This window comes from Physella acuta, unplaced genomic scaffold (genome assembly GCF_028476545.2).
Source record: "Physella acuta isolate Inbredline_101_S28 unplaced genomic scaffold, ASM2847654v3 ptg000905l, whole genome shotgun sequence".
In the NCBI taxonomy this organism is placed as follows: Eukaryota; Metazoa; Mollusca; class Gastropoda; family Physidae; genus Physella; species Physella acuta.
In genome coordinates, this window is record NW_026732422.1 from 171685 (window position 1) to 190160 (window position 18476).

The following is an 18476-nucleotide window of genomic DNA, read 5'->3' on the forward strand; positions in this document are numbered from 1 at the left end:
CAGGATCTAAACTCATGGACTCTAGTCCAGGATCTAAACTCATGGACTCTACCATCAGACCAGGCTAGCCCATCCTACCAGGCTAATATCACATGTAACTCTTGGTAAGTGGAGATCTATTCAACACCAATAGCAATCACTGCTATGGCTAAGTCAGCAGTTTGGTTTGTTGTGTGATCTTTGAGTAGAAATACAAAACAATTGAAAAATAAAATAGTTTTCTCTGAGCTGCTGTACTCACTCATTTAAAGATGTGTTGTCTGGGTAGGTGTACTGGCTGTAAGATGGACACATGCAGTTGTAGCTGGACACACCCGTTTGGCATTTCCCATAATTGTGACACGGGTTGTTCAAACACGCTGTGTTGTTGTTGACCTCACAGTTGACCCCAGACAAGTGCCCATCTAGTCCAGGATAGAAACACACACAAGTAGGAAAATATGTTTACAAACAAGTGCCCATCTAGTCCAGGATAGAAACACACACAAGTAGGAAAATATGTTTACAAACAAGTGCCCATCTAGTCCAGGATAGAAATACACACAAGTAGGAAAATATGTTTACAAACAAGTGCCCATCTAGTCCAGGATAGAAACACACACAAGTAGGAAAATATGTTTACAAACAAGTGCCCATCTAGTCCAGGATAGAAACACTCACAAGTAGGAAAATATGTTTACAAACAGGCAAGTCAGACATTATTGGCAGTGTCATTAAGTTATGGTGAACTATTAAAACAGCAGAAGATGAGATACTGTGATGGCAATATTTGTTTATGCTGGAAGCATCTATAAAGCTAATTCAGATTTAATAGCCTTTATTTTCGTTCAGCAAAATAATCTTTTTCTAAGTAGGTTATGTGCGTAACTAGGAGACTTATGCCAACAGACTTATGTGGACAGTCACATGAAATTGACCATAGACTTACATGGACAGTCACACCTGTATGTTGTTGTACCGGTCACCACGCAGGTTGCGTTGTTGAAGCAGGGTTGTGAGGTGCAAGGACTGGTGTAGAGTTCACAGTTTCTCCCTGAGTAGCCTGGGATACATTTAAACATCAGGGTAAAGTAAGTTCACACTGTGAAATTTACCAACAACCATGGCACAGCTAACAATAGAAAATATGTGTCTATAAAAGTGATATGGTTACAGTTTGTGAGTTTGATTCTAAACTATAATACAGTTAACAAACAACATATAACATAGCCTACATCATAGCAATGATTTAGTTAAATATACTTAGGTAAGCATACATTATTTTAGAAGGTGAGTATCTTAAAAATTAATTGTAAGTGGATAAGCAATCATAATGATGAATGTGCAAATTAGAATAGACATTACCTTTAACACATTGACAAAAAAATTATATTAGACTTCACATTACCTTTTATACACAGACAAAAAAAATATATTAAACTTGACATTACCTTTAACACATTGACAAAAAAATATATTTTAAACTTGACATTACCATTGATACACTGACAAAAAAAATATATTAAACTTGACATTACCTTTAACACATTGACAAAAATAATCATGGCCAGCAACTAGACAGGTTCCACCATTTTGACACTTGGATGTATCACACAACAGGGGAGCTAACAAATACATTTAATAAGTGTAATCAACTTTACATAGATCTAATACTTATAGTAAAATAATTAGAAACCATACCACATCATAGGAGTATATTAAAAACAGCTTATACTAATGACATTTCTGTGAATATTAAAAATTGCTTTTTATTTTTTTAGTTACTGAAACAGAAGCTAAAAGAAATAGTCTTTTTTTAAATTTAATTTTTTTTAAATGTTTTTTTTGCTGTGCTGGATTTTAATACATATCAGGGCAAAAACTTTGATACAGTATTATTATTTACTTTACATATGTGTACTGCAGGGGTCGGCAACCTGCGGCTCGCGAGCCGCATGGTCAAGATGCGGCTCTTCAGCTCCATGCACAAATATTTATAATTATTTTAATTTATTTTTAAAACTCATAAAAATATTAGTCTGCAATAGTCGGTAATTAAAGATTTAGATCTAATAACAATGTAAAGTTTCTTATTTCAAACAGAGCTTGCTAAACTACTTTAATATGTTTGGTGCAAATCATGTGTATGTTTTTATATGAATAAATATTATTTCATATTTTAAGAATATATATATATATATATATATATATATATATATATATATATATATATATATATATATATATATATATATATATATATATATATATATATATATAAAATAATATATATATATATATATATATATATATATATATATAATATCATAATATTGAAATGAAAATGTTTGTGGCTCTTTAAAAACTGTGAAATGTGGTAAATTGTAACTTTTGGCTCTTCCGTCCCAAAAGGTTGCCGACCCCTGGTGTACTGTTTTAGCTACAGATTTTAATGTTGAACTGTAATGTCAGTGTATTTGTCTTACCCCCCTCCACACAATCAGCTGAAGATGTTGCCGCTAAAACCTGTGTTGTCTGGTTGCTGGGACACTCATAGCATGTCCTGGCGTGTGAGCTGTTCTGGTAGAAGCCCAGGGGACAGGCCCTGCACTGTGCCAGACCATCAGGGGAAAAATATCCTGCCAAACAGGGGTCTGTGGGACAGATGTGGTTTACATTGGTCAACACATTTCAACACATTTCCTAGGCTGATAGGATATTGGGTGAAAAAAAAATCACATCAAATAGGCTTCTGGAGGCAACCATGGTTTAAGCTTTATTAGTCAGGTACTCGACTTAAGGATGTATTGAAAAGTTTATTTTCATGACCAGTGCATGAGGTCAGACCTTGACCAGTGTATGAGGTCAGACCTTGACCAGTGTATGAGGTCAGACCTTGACAGTGTATGAGGTCAGACCTTGACCAGTGCATGAGGTCAGATCTTGACCAGTGTATGAGGTCAGGCCTTGACCAGTGTATGAGGTCAGACCTTGACCAGTGTATGAGGTCAGATCTTGACCAGTGTATGAGGTCAGATCTTGACCAGTGTATGAGGTCAGACCTTGACCAGTGTATGAGGTCAGACCTTGACCAGTGTATGAGGTCAGATCTTGACCAGTGTATGAGGTCAGGCCTTGACCAGTGTATGAGGTCAGACCTTGACCAGTGTATGAGGTCAGACCTTGACCAGTGTATGAGGTCAGACCTTGACCAGTGTATGAGGTCAGACCTTGACCAGTGTATGAGGTCAGACCTTGACCAGTGTATGAGGTCAGACCTTGACCAGTGTATGAGGTCAGACCTTGACCACTACACTACATGAAGTGAACCAAAAACTTGGACCTACCAAGACACCCAGTTATAAGACCTTGACCAGTACGTGACGTAAACTTTCCAGGCGGACAAGGTGTGCAAGTCTTCTGGTCGCTGGAGTATGTGTTTTGTGGACAGGCTTGACAAAGTGCTTGACCGGTTGCTGAGGTATACCCATACGGGCAAGTCACTACATAAAACAGGAAAAAATGTACATACATTATTTTTTCAAACACATAGCATATCGTAATAAAACAGGTATCCTCACAAATAAAGAGTGATGGAATAAATTATGTGTACATGTATAGAACAAAACTGGTGGAAATGTGATAGAAGGATATATGTATACATGTGATATAACAAAATGTGTGTACATGAGATATAGTAATATGTGTGTACGTGAGATGGAACAAAGCATGACACTTGCATCGCATACTTGTAAAAAAAATTACACTTACAGTAGGCTATGTGTATATGTAAAAGAATAAACATGCCACAATAATGTGTACAAAACTTGTGTTCATGTGTAAAAAAATAAACATCCCACAATAAACAATGTATACAAAACTTGTGTACATGCAAAAAAAAAAAACATGCCACAATGAACAATGTGTACAAAACTTGTGTACATGTGTCCACACCACTTACAGTAGCACTCCATGAGGGAGCGTGCACCAGTTAGTGTCCAGCGTGTGTCACCAGGACACGACACACAGAACCCTTGTGTAGAGCTGAAGTAGGTCGCAGCTGGACATGGCGTACACTTAGAGCCGGCGATGCTGGAATATCCTGGTGGACATGACACTGGGGATACAGACATTTGAACATTTTTACTCCTGAAACAATTGTTAAGCTCAGACATTCTACAAAACACAATGGTAACCATTAAGCTCAGGCATTCTGAAACACTTGCTTTTTTTAAGGAGTTGATACTAAAAACAAATATAAGAACATTGGTATATTTCTTTTTGTTATCTGAAAGTTCTTTCCCTCCCTCAAAACTTGGTGTCATTTTGCACCAACATTTTGTTTGTTAAATAAAGACCTTAATCTAGTCTTAAAGTACATTTTTGTCATGGATTGTCAAATTTTTCACATTTGTGATATTTTTGTCCATATGGAAACTACAGACATAGTTTATTAAAAACCAGAATCAAACAACGGTTGTTCTTACTCAAGTTTGAACTGATTGCTAAGAACTGAATAAAATTAAAATATTAACTTGTATGGCCAGATAGACTTAAAGAACTACTATCTCACAATGTTTATTTTTTAAATTAAAGTCGGGACAAGGTCTAGCATTGTGTTAATAAGCACTTGAGCACAATTATTGAAACTGTTACTGCATTGTGTAAATATTTTCATATGAAAAACTAATAAAATAAATTTTTTGATGTCCCACACTTTGAGTTCATAAAAATAATGAATTATTTAAAAAATAATTGTCTTGCCATCCTACACTTTGAGTTCATTAAAACATCAACTTACAACAGATTGGAGTCCCCAAAGAATAGTTAATGACTTCATTGTCCCCACACTTTGAGTTTATTAAAAAACACCAACTTACAACAGATTGGAGTCCCTAAAGAATAGTTAATGACTTCATTGTCCCCACACTTTGAGTTCATTTAAAAACACCAACTTACAACAGATCGGAGTCCCCAATGAATAGTTGATGACTTCATTGTCCCCACACTTTAAGTTCATTAAAAAATAATTAAAACACCATCTTACAACAGATCGGAGTCCCCAAAGAGTAGTTGATGACTTCATTGTTCCCACACTGGTAACCATTCTGTAGTATCCTGTTGTAGTCAGCTATACTAGAGCCTGTAAAGTAGAGGATAATCTTTTCTTTAAACTTCTCTCAGTAGCAGGTACATGTTATAAGCAGCAAACAGGAATAATGTAATAAATAAAGATTTAGGAGCCTCACATAACAAACACACTCTACCCTAACTGAACAATTAACAATTTGACAACTGTTGAGAGTAAAATAATCCCTCTGATTTTAGTATCTATGAGCTACCTCAAGACTAATTCATTAAGCTTCACAAGTAGTAGGGCCTAAAACAAAGTAGCCAACAAAATAGGAAATTATTTCCTCTGAAGGAGACAGGGTGCCATATTTTCCCTACAAGTTTGAGGTATTTTCAGGTTTTTCAGGTCCGGTTATTAGAATATTTATGAAAGTACTATTTTTAAATAGAACTGAAACTCAATATTTAAAAAAAATTGTTTTGTTATTTTTTTATCAAAATAATTGACAGTGAAAAAAAAAAACAGGATTTCCTAAAACAATTATGTAAGCCAAACTTTCTGTATCATTCAACCCAATGTGTATAGGTAAATGATTTTTAACATTTAGTTAGTAAAAATATTCTTTTCAAACAGAACACAAGGCTAGCTATTGATAAATCTTTATGCAGCTATAGTTCTATTTGAGACAAAGACAAACAGAACACAAGGCTAGCTCTTGAAAAAATCTTTATGCAGCTATAGTTCTATTTGAGACAAAGACAAACAGAACACAAGGCTAGCTCTTGAAAAAATCTTTATGCAGCTATAGGTCTATTTGAGACAAAGACAAACAGAACACAAGGCTAGCTCTTGAAAAAATCTTTATGCAGCTATAGGTCTGTTTGAGACAAAGACAAACAGAACACAAGGCTAGCTCTTGAATAAATCTTTATGCAGCTATAGGTCTGTTTGAGACAAAGACAAACAGAACACAAGGCTAGCTTTTGAATAAATCTTTATGCAACTATAGGTCTATTTGAGACAAAGACAAACATAACTGACCAGAGCAGCCACTGTCAGTGGTCAGTCGTAAAACTGGCATCAATGCATCAGTTCTGCCCACAAATGCGTTCTGTATCAAATTAGCACACTGGTCAATGGCTGCGGTGGTGTAGGCTGGTGAGGAACCTTTGGCTGCCCATATGGACAGCACATAGTTGGCTATCACCTGATTGGGAATAAAAGAAATCAATTGCTATAATGATACACATCACTCTACTAGAGTTAAAACAATTTAAGTAGCGCATTTAAAATAGTCAATTAAAAATTTGTTATTCAAGATAAGGGTTGTTCTCTTCATAATCATTTCACATTTTTCATTTTTTGCAGCAAGTTAGCTGGATAATTTTTTTTTAAAAAAACATTGTATTGTTACTGATATGTAAACCATATTTTCAAGCATGTTTTTTTTGCCATATAGGCCTACACATGATCTGTGAGCTTAAGTTTTCAGCTAACTCAAAATCCTAAATAATAGAGTCTTTTGTGGTTGTAAATTGGCCTTAAGAATATAGAACAGGTTTCATTTGAAGATTTAAATAAGAAAATTTATAATAATATTTGTAATATTTAAAGTGGATTTTAAAATTGTATTATACAATAACCCAAGAGTTTTACATTCTACAAGTAAAATTCTATTTAAAAAAAAAGTTTTTAAAAATGGGTAACTTAGTTCACCAATAGAAACAGTTAACTTACAACACTGTTGCTCAATGATAAAACAGGAGTGTCATCTAGCGCCACAACATAGGTCAAGGGGGTGGTGCCATTGCAGAGTGTGTTCAGCTTGGCCACCAGGTCAGGTATCCTGGCGTGTAGCTGTGATTGGTAGGTGGCACTGCATGCTGGGAGTGGGGCTGATCCAGTGTTGTACTGCAGTTGGTGGGACTGTATGTAAGGTGCATCTCTTATTGCTGCCAGGGGTCAAGGGTCAAGGGGAGCAGGTAAGGTCAGAAAATTATCTTGACATTATAGAATTAAAATTATAAAAATTTTAAAATTGATATATGCACATATTTTTATTTTTTCTTCTATTTAATAAAAAAGATTAAATTAATTTCTGAGAAATGTAAAGAAAAGGATTGCTTTTGAAACCAGAAGCCCATCTGACCATTAAGGGAAGTGCAAAGATTATATTTTAAAAAGCTGATAGCCTACTAAATCTATGAGCAAGAATTTATCAAATTACTACATATAAAGCCTTTGTTTAAAAAACTTTGGAAAAAAAAACTTGTTTAAAAACACAAATCTCTCTCTAAAGTTTAATCCAGCACTGATTGATTTTTTTTACTGTACATACAAATCATAAAAATACTTTTGAAATAATTTAAAAGTTGTGACATTTAAAACTGCAATACACAAGAATTTTTAAAATATCTATAATATACTATAGTCCTAATACCAAAACTTGTTACATTTACAACTGCAATACAAAAAAAATTCTAAAATATCTATAATATACTATAGTTGTAATTACCAAAACCTGTTACATTTACAAATGTAATACAAAAAAAAATTCTAAAATATCTATAATAAAGCTGTTTTTCATAATAGATCAAACAAGGACTGAGAGGATGTACGTCCTAAACTAAATAATGAGCCTAAAACTATCAAGCAGGACTGACCAACACAGACAGGTGTATTCCTGGACCAGGGCCCCCCACTGCTGCAAGTGATGTTAACATACTCCAGCTGGGGGTTCTCATACATCACGTAGCCGGCGTCACACGTAACCGTACAAATAAGACCGGAGCCCGTGCTGACGCAGGTGGTTGATGCATTGTTGATGTGTAGGCTCCAGTCAACACACGCTGGTGCTGTGTTAATCAAGAATGTTTCACTTAAAGATGGGTTACTTAGAAATGTATGAACACTTATGGAAAAGTGTACAACCAAAAATTGAAAATTGCAGAAACAGAAAATTAAAATTCATTACACTATAACACTTTCGTTTGGTTATTTTTCCGGGTAAGATATTTTATTATTAGTAAAGTTCCTCTTTGGCAGATAATGTAGAGTTCATGTTTCTTGACCAGTCGACCATGCTATCCATATGTCATTATGTTACATTTTATATGTGGTCATTGTTTGCTAGCATCTATAAATGATTGATTTATAAACAACTGCCCAAGCGGAAATGTTGTGTATTTTTTAGTGGTGTATTTTCTGGTCATTAACCATAATTTCAGGTTGTTTAACGAAAGCCTATGTTGTTTAAAACAATTTTATCAATACGCTCCTTTTAACATAGTTGTATCATCTTTTAAACTAGGCATGCTGCCCAGCTTCGCTTAGGCTTTCGAAAACATTGAGAATTTGAATGCTTAATTAATTCTCCCGAAGGTCGGTCTACAACCTCAGGAGTTATGAAGAGGTTCCTACATGGACATTTTTCATTTTTTTTCTATTTATAGCTCATATAAGGCGCCAGTCAGTCGAGGTCAGTTTTGACCCCCTCATCGTAGACTTTTCGGCCAACCGAAAGATCCTGCCAAATTTGAAGTGCCTGCGGCGCCGGGAAGTGCCTGATGTCGGGCACCCGACAACTTTGCTTCATATATTATAGAGATTAGCAAATTGCATAGATAAACAAAGATTTCAATAAAGTAATTAAGGCCTGAAATACTTTAGTATAGAAATGTATTATTTGAATAGATTCTAGATCTAGGTAGGGTCTACATCTGTGTAAGTCTAGTTTTTCCATAGATCTAGATCATCTAGATCTAGATCTAGAATCTCTAGATCTAGATGATCTAGAATCTCTAGATCTAGAATATCTAGATCTAGAATCCAAATAGAATTTTCTTTTAAGTTTAGACCGAGCAAAATTGTATTGTATAAATTTTATAGCCTACGTAGCTCTAAATCATGTTTGAATGAAATAGTTCATTTCTTTATTTTATTCTAAACTCGGAAGATGACGTCATCAGTTTCGTGCTCTTTTTTTTTTAGTGTAAACAATAAGCGACGTCATTGTTAAATGCATTTTTGTCCCAAGTATATACATTTTTCCGGTGGCATAATTAAAATTGTTTTTCTACATTCGAATACGCCTTTATTTTTTATTTTTCTTCTTTAAATAAAATGTTGGTTATACGTTTAAAACATCTACCATATTTTTTTCAACAAAAGTCTGTATCAAGTTCTCTATATATCGCTGAAGATTCTGATGTGATGTCCGGCGAAAATATTTTGCGGACAGAGAGAGAGAAGAGCGCACATGGCCTTTTATATATTAGGATGAGAAGTTATCCACTGTTTTGAAATGTAAAAACAATACTTTAAGTTTGTAATGAAAACTGACCTTGAACTTTGACCTGCACCATGCACTGGTCAGTGTTCCCTGATGAGTCTGTGCCTGTGACCTTGACGGTGTAGGTCTCCCCCACACTGTACCTGTCCACAACAAGACCAGCAGGGGTGAAGGTCAGGGCAACAGGTCCCGAGTTGTCCGAGGCTGAGGTCACAAGCTGGCTGAGGTTGAGCTGCTGGCTGTGGCTGCTGTTCTGTAGGGTCAGCACATAGGATGGGACACAGCCAATCACAGGGGGCTCTTCATCTTAGGAAGATTGAAAAGTTGTCTCTCAATTTATTTTAAGCCCAGAGGAAAAAACTTATAGTAAACCATAAAAAACTTTACATTTTTGTTGATGATCTAAGTAAAAGAAGGAAAACTCAGCAAGTTAATTTAAGAAAATTTGTGATTATTATATTTTTACTCTGAAAATAGACAAAAATATAAAAAAAACCAAGGGAGGTCATTCCTACCTTTTATATTAATGTAAACAGTGCATGTAGAGTTATTGCCCGCTCCATCACTAGCCACATAGGTGACCACTCTGTTTTCACCTAACACCTGGCTCATATAGTGGTTGACCGGTGACCTTGTTAGACTCGTCACCTGATAGATGAAACATATAGGACTTTGTACAACTGAACTTTATATCTGTTTTACATTGAACATTCATAAATTAATTGATTTTTTAAAGAGAAACATGGCTTTAAAGTAAATAGTAACATTTCCTTTTTGAACCTTAAGGTCCATTGGACAAATGAAGTAGAGTTCACTATGCTCAGCCATCTTTACTTTTCCTGACTTGAGTTAGGTACCCATCAGAGTTGGGTGGACTTGAATTCGAATTCGACATTTTCATCTCAGCAGTCTAGCACTCTAACACTAAGCCATGCCATTGCACAAGAATAGCTTTAGGCTCATGTGTGTGTGTGTTTGCTTGCATGCATTATGGAATAGAAAAAACACATCTCCACATTGTCAACAGATCATAATTCATCAATGTCACCATGTGTCTGCTTGCGTGTGAATGTGTGTTTGTATGTGTATTTGTGTGTGCATTGTGCATGTGTGCATGCATGTGCTTTGTAATAGAAAAGTTTACCTCCACATTGTCAAGTGCTGATGGTTCATAAATGTCACCATGTGTGCGTTTGTGTGAGCATGTGAGTGTGTATTGTGCATGTATGTGTGTGTTGTGTATGTGTGCATGCATATGCTATGGAACAGTAAAGCTTACCTCGACATTGTCAAGAGCTGATGGTTCATCAATGTTACCATGTTTGTGTTTGTGTGTCTGTGTGTTTGTGTTATGCATGTGCTATGGAACAGTAAAGCTTACCTCCACATTGTCAAGAGCTGATGGTTCATTAATGTTTGGTGCTGTAAGTTTGGTGATGTTGACTGGGTACACAGGACAAGATACAAACTTGGGTGGCGCAGCATCTACACAATACAGTTTATTTATGTGTAACGTCTAGGTCTATATATAAACTCAGTATCTACGCAATACAGTTTATTTTTACACAGCATCTAGGCCTATATGTGTAGGCATCTACACAATACAGCTTATTTTTCTGTAGATTCTAGGTCTATATGTGGTTTTAATTGATGAAATTTTAAAATAAAATTAACTCTCAACATACTACTGAAACTTCCTGTTAAATAAAAACAGTCTACACTTTAATTATGTTGTGTTTTATATTGGGAATGCATTTAATTTGGTTAATGTAAGATAAAAACTAGTTCACAGAATTACATGAAACAAATAGAAATATCCTTACCCACACAATCAGGAGCAGTCCCGTTCCACTGAAGTTTTTTTGAATCTATGTTCCACTGACATTTCAATGGCCACTTTGTTGTGAGTTCAAATCCTGCCCGGGTACACTTATAGTAAACAAGGCTGTACTCTTCATAGGATGTGGCTATTTGTATGGCGCCAGGTTTGGTACCTGGGTCAGTGCATGAGGGGTCTGGGGACAGAGGTTCAGGGAGATTGTGAATGGGTGTTACTGAGAGATTGTGATTGGGTGTTACAGAGAGATTGTGAATGGGTGTTACAGAGAGATTGTGATTGGGTGTTACTGAGAGATTGTGAATGGGTGTTACAGAGAGATTGTGATTGGGTGTTACTGAGAGATTGTGATTGGGTGTTACTGAGAGATTGTGATTGGGTGTTACTGAGAGATTGTGATTGGGTCTTACTGAGAGATTGTGATTGGGTCTTACTGAGAGATTGTGATGCGGTGTTACTGAGAGATTGTGATGCGGTGTTACTGAATCAGGGAGAATATTATTGGGTCATATTGAATCAGGGAGATTGTGATTGGGTCTTTTTGTATCATAAAGATTGTAATTGGAAATCACAGTATCAAAGAATATATGATTGGATCTTATTGTAATAGAGAGATTGTGGTTGGAAATCACTGTATCAAAGAATATATGATTGGATCTTATTGTATCAGGGAGATTGTGGTTGGGTCTTATTGTATCATAAAGATTGTGATTGGAAATCATAGTAATAGAGCGATTGGGATTGGAAATTAATGAATCAAAGAATTTGTGATTGGGTCGAGTTGTATCAGGAGATTATGATTGAGCCAAATTGTATCAAGAGATTGTGATAGGTTCTTATTGAATAGAGAGATTGTGAATGGGTGTCAGTAACAGAGTCTGTGATTGGGTGTACTAGTGTCAAAGAAGTTATCAATACTGGTTGTCTGTCCTATGAACTGTTAGCTACAGAGGGTAAACTTGTATAATGTTGACGAGCCAGTTTGTTTGTGTGAGACAGAGACAGAACAACTCTACTTCATGTAAACTATGGATTTTTCAGTAGTTAAACCATTTTTAAACATTTTTTTAGATATCTGGGCATGGGGTTATAGGTTAGTTTTCAGCAATAAACCAGCAGTATAAGACAACACCTGTCAACCTACCCAAACAGCGCAGGTAAAACCTGTAAACCTACCCACACAGTGCAGGTAAAACCACAACCTACCCAAACAGTGAAGGTAAAACCACAACCTACCCACACAGTGAAGGTAAAACCACAACCTACCCACACAGTAAAGGTAAAACCTGTCAACCTACCCACACAGTGAAGGTAAAACCACAACCTACCCACACAGTAAAGGTAAAACCACAACCTACCCTCACAGTGAAGGTAAAACTTGTCAACCTACCCAAACAGTAAAACTTGTCAACCTACCCACACAGTGAAGGTAAAACCACAACCTACCCACACAGTGAAGGTAAAACCACAACCTACCCACACAGTGAAGGTAAAACCACAACCTACCCACACAGTAAAGGTAAAACCACAACCTACCCTCACAGGGAAGGTAAAACTTGTCAACCTACCCAAACAGTAAAACTTGTCAACCTACCCAAACAGTGAAGGTAAAACTTGTCAACCTAGTACCAGGGTCCATAGCCAAATCCCAAAAGAAAATTCAAGGCTTTTTCAAGGTTTTCAAGGTGATTTTGGGGGGAATTTCAAGGTATAAACTACCACTAACGGGCATTACAATGAGGGTGATGTATGTTTTTTGCACACAATTTTTGAAATAATTTTGGTGTTATTACAAAATTATCTAAGTCAGGAGATTGTCTGAGAGTCCAGCATAATCCCTTTTGCAATCAGTATCTTTGGTGTCAAATGACACTCCTCCAACTTCTATTTTCAGAAAAACCTCTTTCAACACTGGATTGACCATGTGACAGAAGCAATAGATCTCTAACAATTTTCCAAATGTTCACATAAGAAATTTTGCTACCAAGCTGTTCTATGAAAAAACTGTCCAGCCTATCATGTGCTCTATTAAATTTAGATAGACAACTATTTAGAGTACATGTATCTATGAATGTTGAAAATTGAAACAGCTGATTTCAGTTCCCATTTGTTGACTAGGATGTGAAGAATTCCCTTCATTTTTTTGTGTGAACTGGCTCTATTTTTAAACATTTGCATTAGGCTAAGTCTCTCACTGATGACTAAAGTAATGGAGATTTCAACAAAAAATTTGATGAAAATCCTACCAAAGTTGTCTTACAATCAGATTTGAAATTGAGAATTTGAAGCTCGCTTGCTTTTTTTATTTTTTTTAGAGACTTTATTAGAGAGTCAGCAACAAACCCAACTTCAATTGAATGACTTGTCAATGTCAAGTGCTAATCAGAATCAGGTCATTATACATAAAAGGAAGCATTGGTTCGTCTGTCTGATAGTCTTTTAAAAAGGACTCTGCACACATATTCCTTTAAAAAGGAATCTGCACACATATAGAAACAAAAAAAAACCTAGCTAGGCTTGTAGAAATTATCCTGCTTAATGTCATAAATGACCTCACGCTTTTTAAACGATTATTACCTCTCCCCCTCCCCTCCGTCACACATCAAAAAAAGCCAGGCCCGGCCCTCTAAAATGACGTCACACCTCAGCCTATAACCCCCCCCCCCCTCATAATTGCAGTTGAATTTTTCTTAAAATACGATTTTTTCCCAAAATCTTGTCTGAACTCTGTCAAAATAGAGTATTTTAATCAATTCCTTTTACAATTTATTAAAACAGTTTTCTAAAATGCCAAAATTTGTTTTCTAACATTGCTTTTTAATAATGCAAAAGTGTGATGTCACACCATCTGACCCCCCCCCCCCCCATCCCCTCATCACACACCGTCACACGATTATGGATCCCCCCTCCCCCTACGAGTGTGACGTCATTTATGGACGACCCCTATGTCCCCACCTATGATATACATGATGATGTAAAGAAATATCGTGGAAGTTTTAAGTTAGTTCATATCGCGGAATAACAGAATTAAGTTGTTTTTTTTTAAAAACAATTTCACAAGTAACTACGCTAGTAATACTCATGTCAGAGATGTAGCCGCCCGACAAAGTGAAAAGCGGATTTTTTTTTACAAGCGGATGGGAGGGGGCAGTGACAGCGGCAATTTTCTCAAACACGGTAATTCGAGGCTTCTTAAACATTTCAAGGACGTTTTACCACAGTAAAAAGCAATTAGATCTAGACCCTGCTAGATGGTGTTACTAAATTATAGCAGACCTACATATTTTGTTCAATGACCTAAAGCGATGCGGATATAGTTTTTGTTTTCGCTTAAATCTAGCAGTAAGCCCAATATTAAAGATAACCACGTTAAAATTAGATAAACAGCGTTTGTAGAACTGCCTTGACCGTGAGACACGACTGTGCTCGCGCGTGGTCTCGTGTCGTAGGTCATACGGTCAGCGCGACCTTGAAGTGAGAGGTGGTAAAAAAGTGTCCGTAAAGTTGAGTGAAAACAGCACAGTCATAGTCCTTCAAATTATTTTTCTTTTCTTTTGATAAATACAAAAAAAATTTACGTCGGCGCAAAATCTTTCTTTTTTTAAGAAGACAATCGGCGATGCTAATGAGCTGGTAATGTTAGGATTTAGTTTTTTTTTTAATTACACAGCCTAGCGGTAGCCCATTGATGACGTCACGTAATTAATGCGAATTTTATTAATAGTTAAAAATCTAGATCTAGATCCACCACTATAATATACTGCGAAGTCACTGTAAGTTGAGATAGACCTAGAAGCCATCTAAGGTCGCAGTGACCGAAACGTCTGCTGACGTGGGGTACACAAAGAACCGTGCTTGATCTAGGTTCGTAAAAACGTGTCTTCTCGCACATCTACAACAACAGAACACAATAACTCGATAAATTATGTCTCAGACTGTCTCGCTATTTACCTGTAATTCCGCAGCTACGTTTCGCCCTTTTGTGTTTTACACACACCGAGAAAATTTTAATTTAAATAAATAAAAACCTACGCTCGCATAGTTCAGGCTATTCTTTTTTTATTTAAACCTAAGGCTTATTTTCTTGAAGAAAAAATATTAGTTCTAGATGTAGGTTTAATTATAATCGAGATAATTTCCATGCGCGACCAGAATTTTAATGATTTAGGCCACATTCCAATTTTTTTCTTTACGGACATCACCGATCAGGAGACAACAGACCACTCGCGGGGTCAATAAAGTTCACAATATAAATAGAGCCAACGACTGCCGAGATATTGTCGGGAAGGGATTTGGGGGGGGGGGGGGGGTCGATTGTTATGATGGAAGATGGTTGAAACAATAGAACCGGATAACACAGAAATTTAACACAAGAAAAAAAAAAGGTCGACACTAAATCGATTTTGATGTTTACTGTGGGCTTTTGCGTAACATTTGCGGCCTAATTCCGCAACAGGGGTGTCAAAATCGAAAAATTACGGACAAAAACCGTACAAGTAGGTAGGCCCTAACAGAAAACACTGAATCTAGATGTAGAATCTAGTAACTCGGTCGTAAACGGATATACCCGAAAAACGATGCTAAATTTAGCCCTCGGCTATCGTTTACGTCACGATCTAGAATCTAGGTTAGGAAGAGCCTATGCAAAACTGGTCAGGTTGAGGTCATAACGCGAGGCTCAGTGAAGGAGAGGGACGGATATAGTAGACTCCGAAGTTAACGCAGACCCACGGCAAAAAAAAAAAAAAAAGCCAGACAAAGTTTAGATCCATCAGAATTGAATTTTTTTTAAAATTCGATTTACGCGCGGTTTTCAAGGTTTACCTATAAAATTCAAGGGGTTTTGCTCATTTTTGGGGAAATTCAAGGGTTTTTCAAGGCCTTGAGATGTTTTTTGGAATTCAAGGGTTTTTCAAGGATTCAAGGTCCGCTACGGACCCTGCGACCCACACAGTGAAGGTAAAACCACAACCTACCCACACAGTGAAGGTAAAACCACAACCTACCCACACAGTGAAGGTAAAACCACAACCTACCCACACAGTAAAGGTAAAACCACAACCTACCCTCACAGTGAAGGTAAAACTTGTCAACCTACCCAAACAGTAAAACTTGTCAACCTACCCAAACAGTGAAGGTAAAACTTGTCAACCTACCCACACAGTGAAGGTAAAACCACAACCTACCCACACAGTGAAGGTAAAACCACAACCTACCCACACAGTGAAGGTAAAACCACAACCTACCCACACAGTAAAGGTAAAACCACAACCTACCCTCACAGTGAAGGTAAAACTTGTCAACCTACCCACACAGTGAAGGTAAAACCACAACCTACCCACACAGTGAAGGTAAAACCACAACCTACCTAAACAGCGCAGGTAAAACCACAACCTACCCAAAAAGCGCAGGTAAAACCACAACCTACCCAAACAGTGCAGGTAAAACCACAACCTACCCAAACAGCGCAGGTAAAACCTGTAAACCTACCCAAACAGTGACAGTAAAACCTGTAAACCTACCCAAACAGTGAAGGTAAAACCACAACCTACCCACACAGTGAAGGTAAAACCACAACCTACCCACACAGTGAAGGTAAAACCACAACCTACCCACACAGTGAAGGTAAAACCACAACCTACCCACACAGTGAAGGTAAAACCACAACCTACCTAAACAGCGCAGGTAAAACCACAACCTACCCAAAAAGCGCAGGTAAAACCACAACCTACCCAAACAGTGCAGGTAAAACCACAACCTACCCAAACAGCGCAGGTAAAACCTGTAAACCTACCCAAACAGTGACAGTAAAACCTGTAAACCTACCCAAACAGTGAAGGTAAAACCACAACCTACCCACACAGTGAAGGTAAAACCACAACCTACCCACACAGTGAAGGTAAAACCACAACCTACCCACACAGTAAAGGTAAAACCTGTCAACCTACCCAAACAGCGCAGGTAAAACCACAACCTACCCAAACAGCGCAGGTAAAACCACAACCTACCCACACCGTGAAGTTAAAACCTGACAACCTACCCAAACAGCGCAGGTCCCCAAAATCCCATCGCCCATCAGCCATACAGGTGACAACATTGTTCTTCCCAGCTCCACTCAGACCCTCGATGCTGTAGTAGGGCTGTCTACACAGGAAGATGAAGTTGCTGCTATACACCGTTGAGGTGATGTAGTATGTCTCAGTTCCTGCCAGTTGTTTAGGCTGGCCACAATCTACAACTGAAACACAAGATGGCGTCTTAAAAAAAATTTAAACTACACATGAAATTAATTGTAAAACTTTTGCTGCTTTATTACAATGAGAATAATTAGGTTTTAAAAAAAAAAAGTTATTAATACTGCTCTTATTCTCTTATTGTCTATTATCTGACTAGCAAAAAATGATAAGCTACTGAATCAGAAATAAAATAGTATAAAATATATATATTTTGTTTATACTTTTAGTTCTACAAAAATCTGATTTATCTTCCTCATTACACACACTACTAGAAATAAATTCTTAAACAACCACCTCAATATTCAGTATTTTTCTTCAATGACTGCTTTTAAAATTAGCTTATACATTAAGGCTAGGCTTTAGAGCTAAAAGTTTAGATAAGGGTCAAGATAGCATCATTAACAGAAAAAAGGCTTTGAAAAAGGACCTGCTAGCAATCATAGAAATACTACTAAATATTACTGTTACATAACTAAACTATGATAAATACCAAAAACAACTAAACCATTATAAAAACTAAAAACAACTAAACTATGATAAAAACTAAAAAACTAAATTAAATCATAAAAACTAAAAACAACCAAACAACACAATTTTTAAAACTATGATAAAACATAACAACTGTACCAGCTGGACACTGCAGGTCTTTAGGACTGGCCTCATATGTCCGTGTCCCCATGTTGAAGTAGCAACGAGACTTGACCTCCAGCGTGCCTCGCCCTGGGACCTGGCACTGTCCAGTGAAGTACTGCAGGTAGCCAACAGCTGATGTGCTGGTCAGTGTGGCCGGTGTACCAGAGGGAGGGGTACAGGTGATGGCTGGAACAAACAAGTTGGTCAACACTTTAACAATAGTGGCATGTTTAATTTTGTTGTCAACAAATTGGAAAGTTTCCTTAAAAAATATATTTTTAAACAAATTCTCATCATTTTTATCTGATGTCTAATATTGAATTAAAGCTACATTTGTCTCAAATCAAATTTAGCCAGTGATTTTTTTCAGCCATTTTTCATGAGGCAAAAGCATCCCCCCCCCCCCCACCTAGACAGGTCCACTGC

General features: G+C 36.8%; 1 protein-coding gene across 1 annotated transcript; it reads right to left on the minus strand.

Annotated features, from left to right (window-relative positions):
- Positions 1 to 237: 237 nt before the first annotated feature.
- LOC131953096 (sushi, von Willebrand factor type A, EGF and pentraxin domain-containing protein 1-like) lies at positions 238 to 10701 on the minus strand. Its single transcript, XM_059316132.1, has 13 exons — positions 10624 to 10701; positions 9860 to 9992; positions 9396 to 9650; positions 7717 to 7908; positions 6791 to 7005; positions 6095 to 6260; positions 5027 to 5122; positions 3941 to 4096; positions 3327 to 3482; positions 2466 to 2633; positions 1518 to 1604; positions 929 to 1042; positions 238 to 404 (listed from the first exon to the last, which is right to left on the minus strand). Exons 1-13 carry the CDS (start codon positions 10699 to 10701, stop codon positions 238 to 240), a joined length of 1983 nt encoding a protein of 660 aa, XP_059172115.1.
- Between the last annotated feature and the right edge of the window lie 7775 nt (positions 10702 to 18476).

Coding starts and splice junctions, on each gene's coding strand:
- LOC131953096 (XM_059316132.1), bottom strand. CDS start 10,701: ATGCATAACACAAACACACAGACACACAAACACAAACATGGTAACATT. Junction 1,043..1,517: donor TTTTTGTCAATGTGTTAAAG/GTAATGTCAAGT, acceptor AATGTATCCCAG/GCTACTCAGGGAGAAACTGT. Junction 405..928: donor ATACAGGTGTGACTGTCCAT/GTAAGTCTATGG, acceptor ATCCTGGACTAG/ATGGGCACTTGTCTGGGGTC.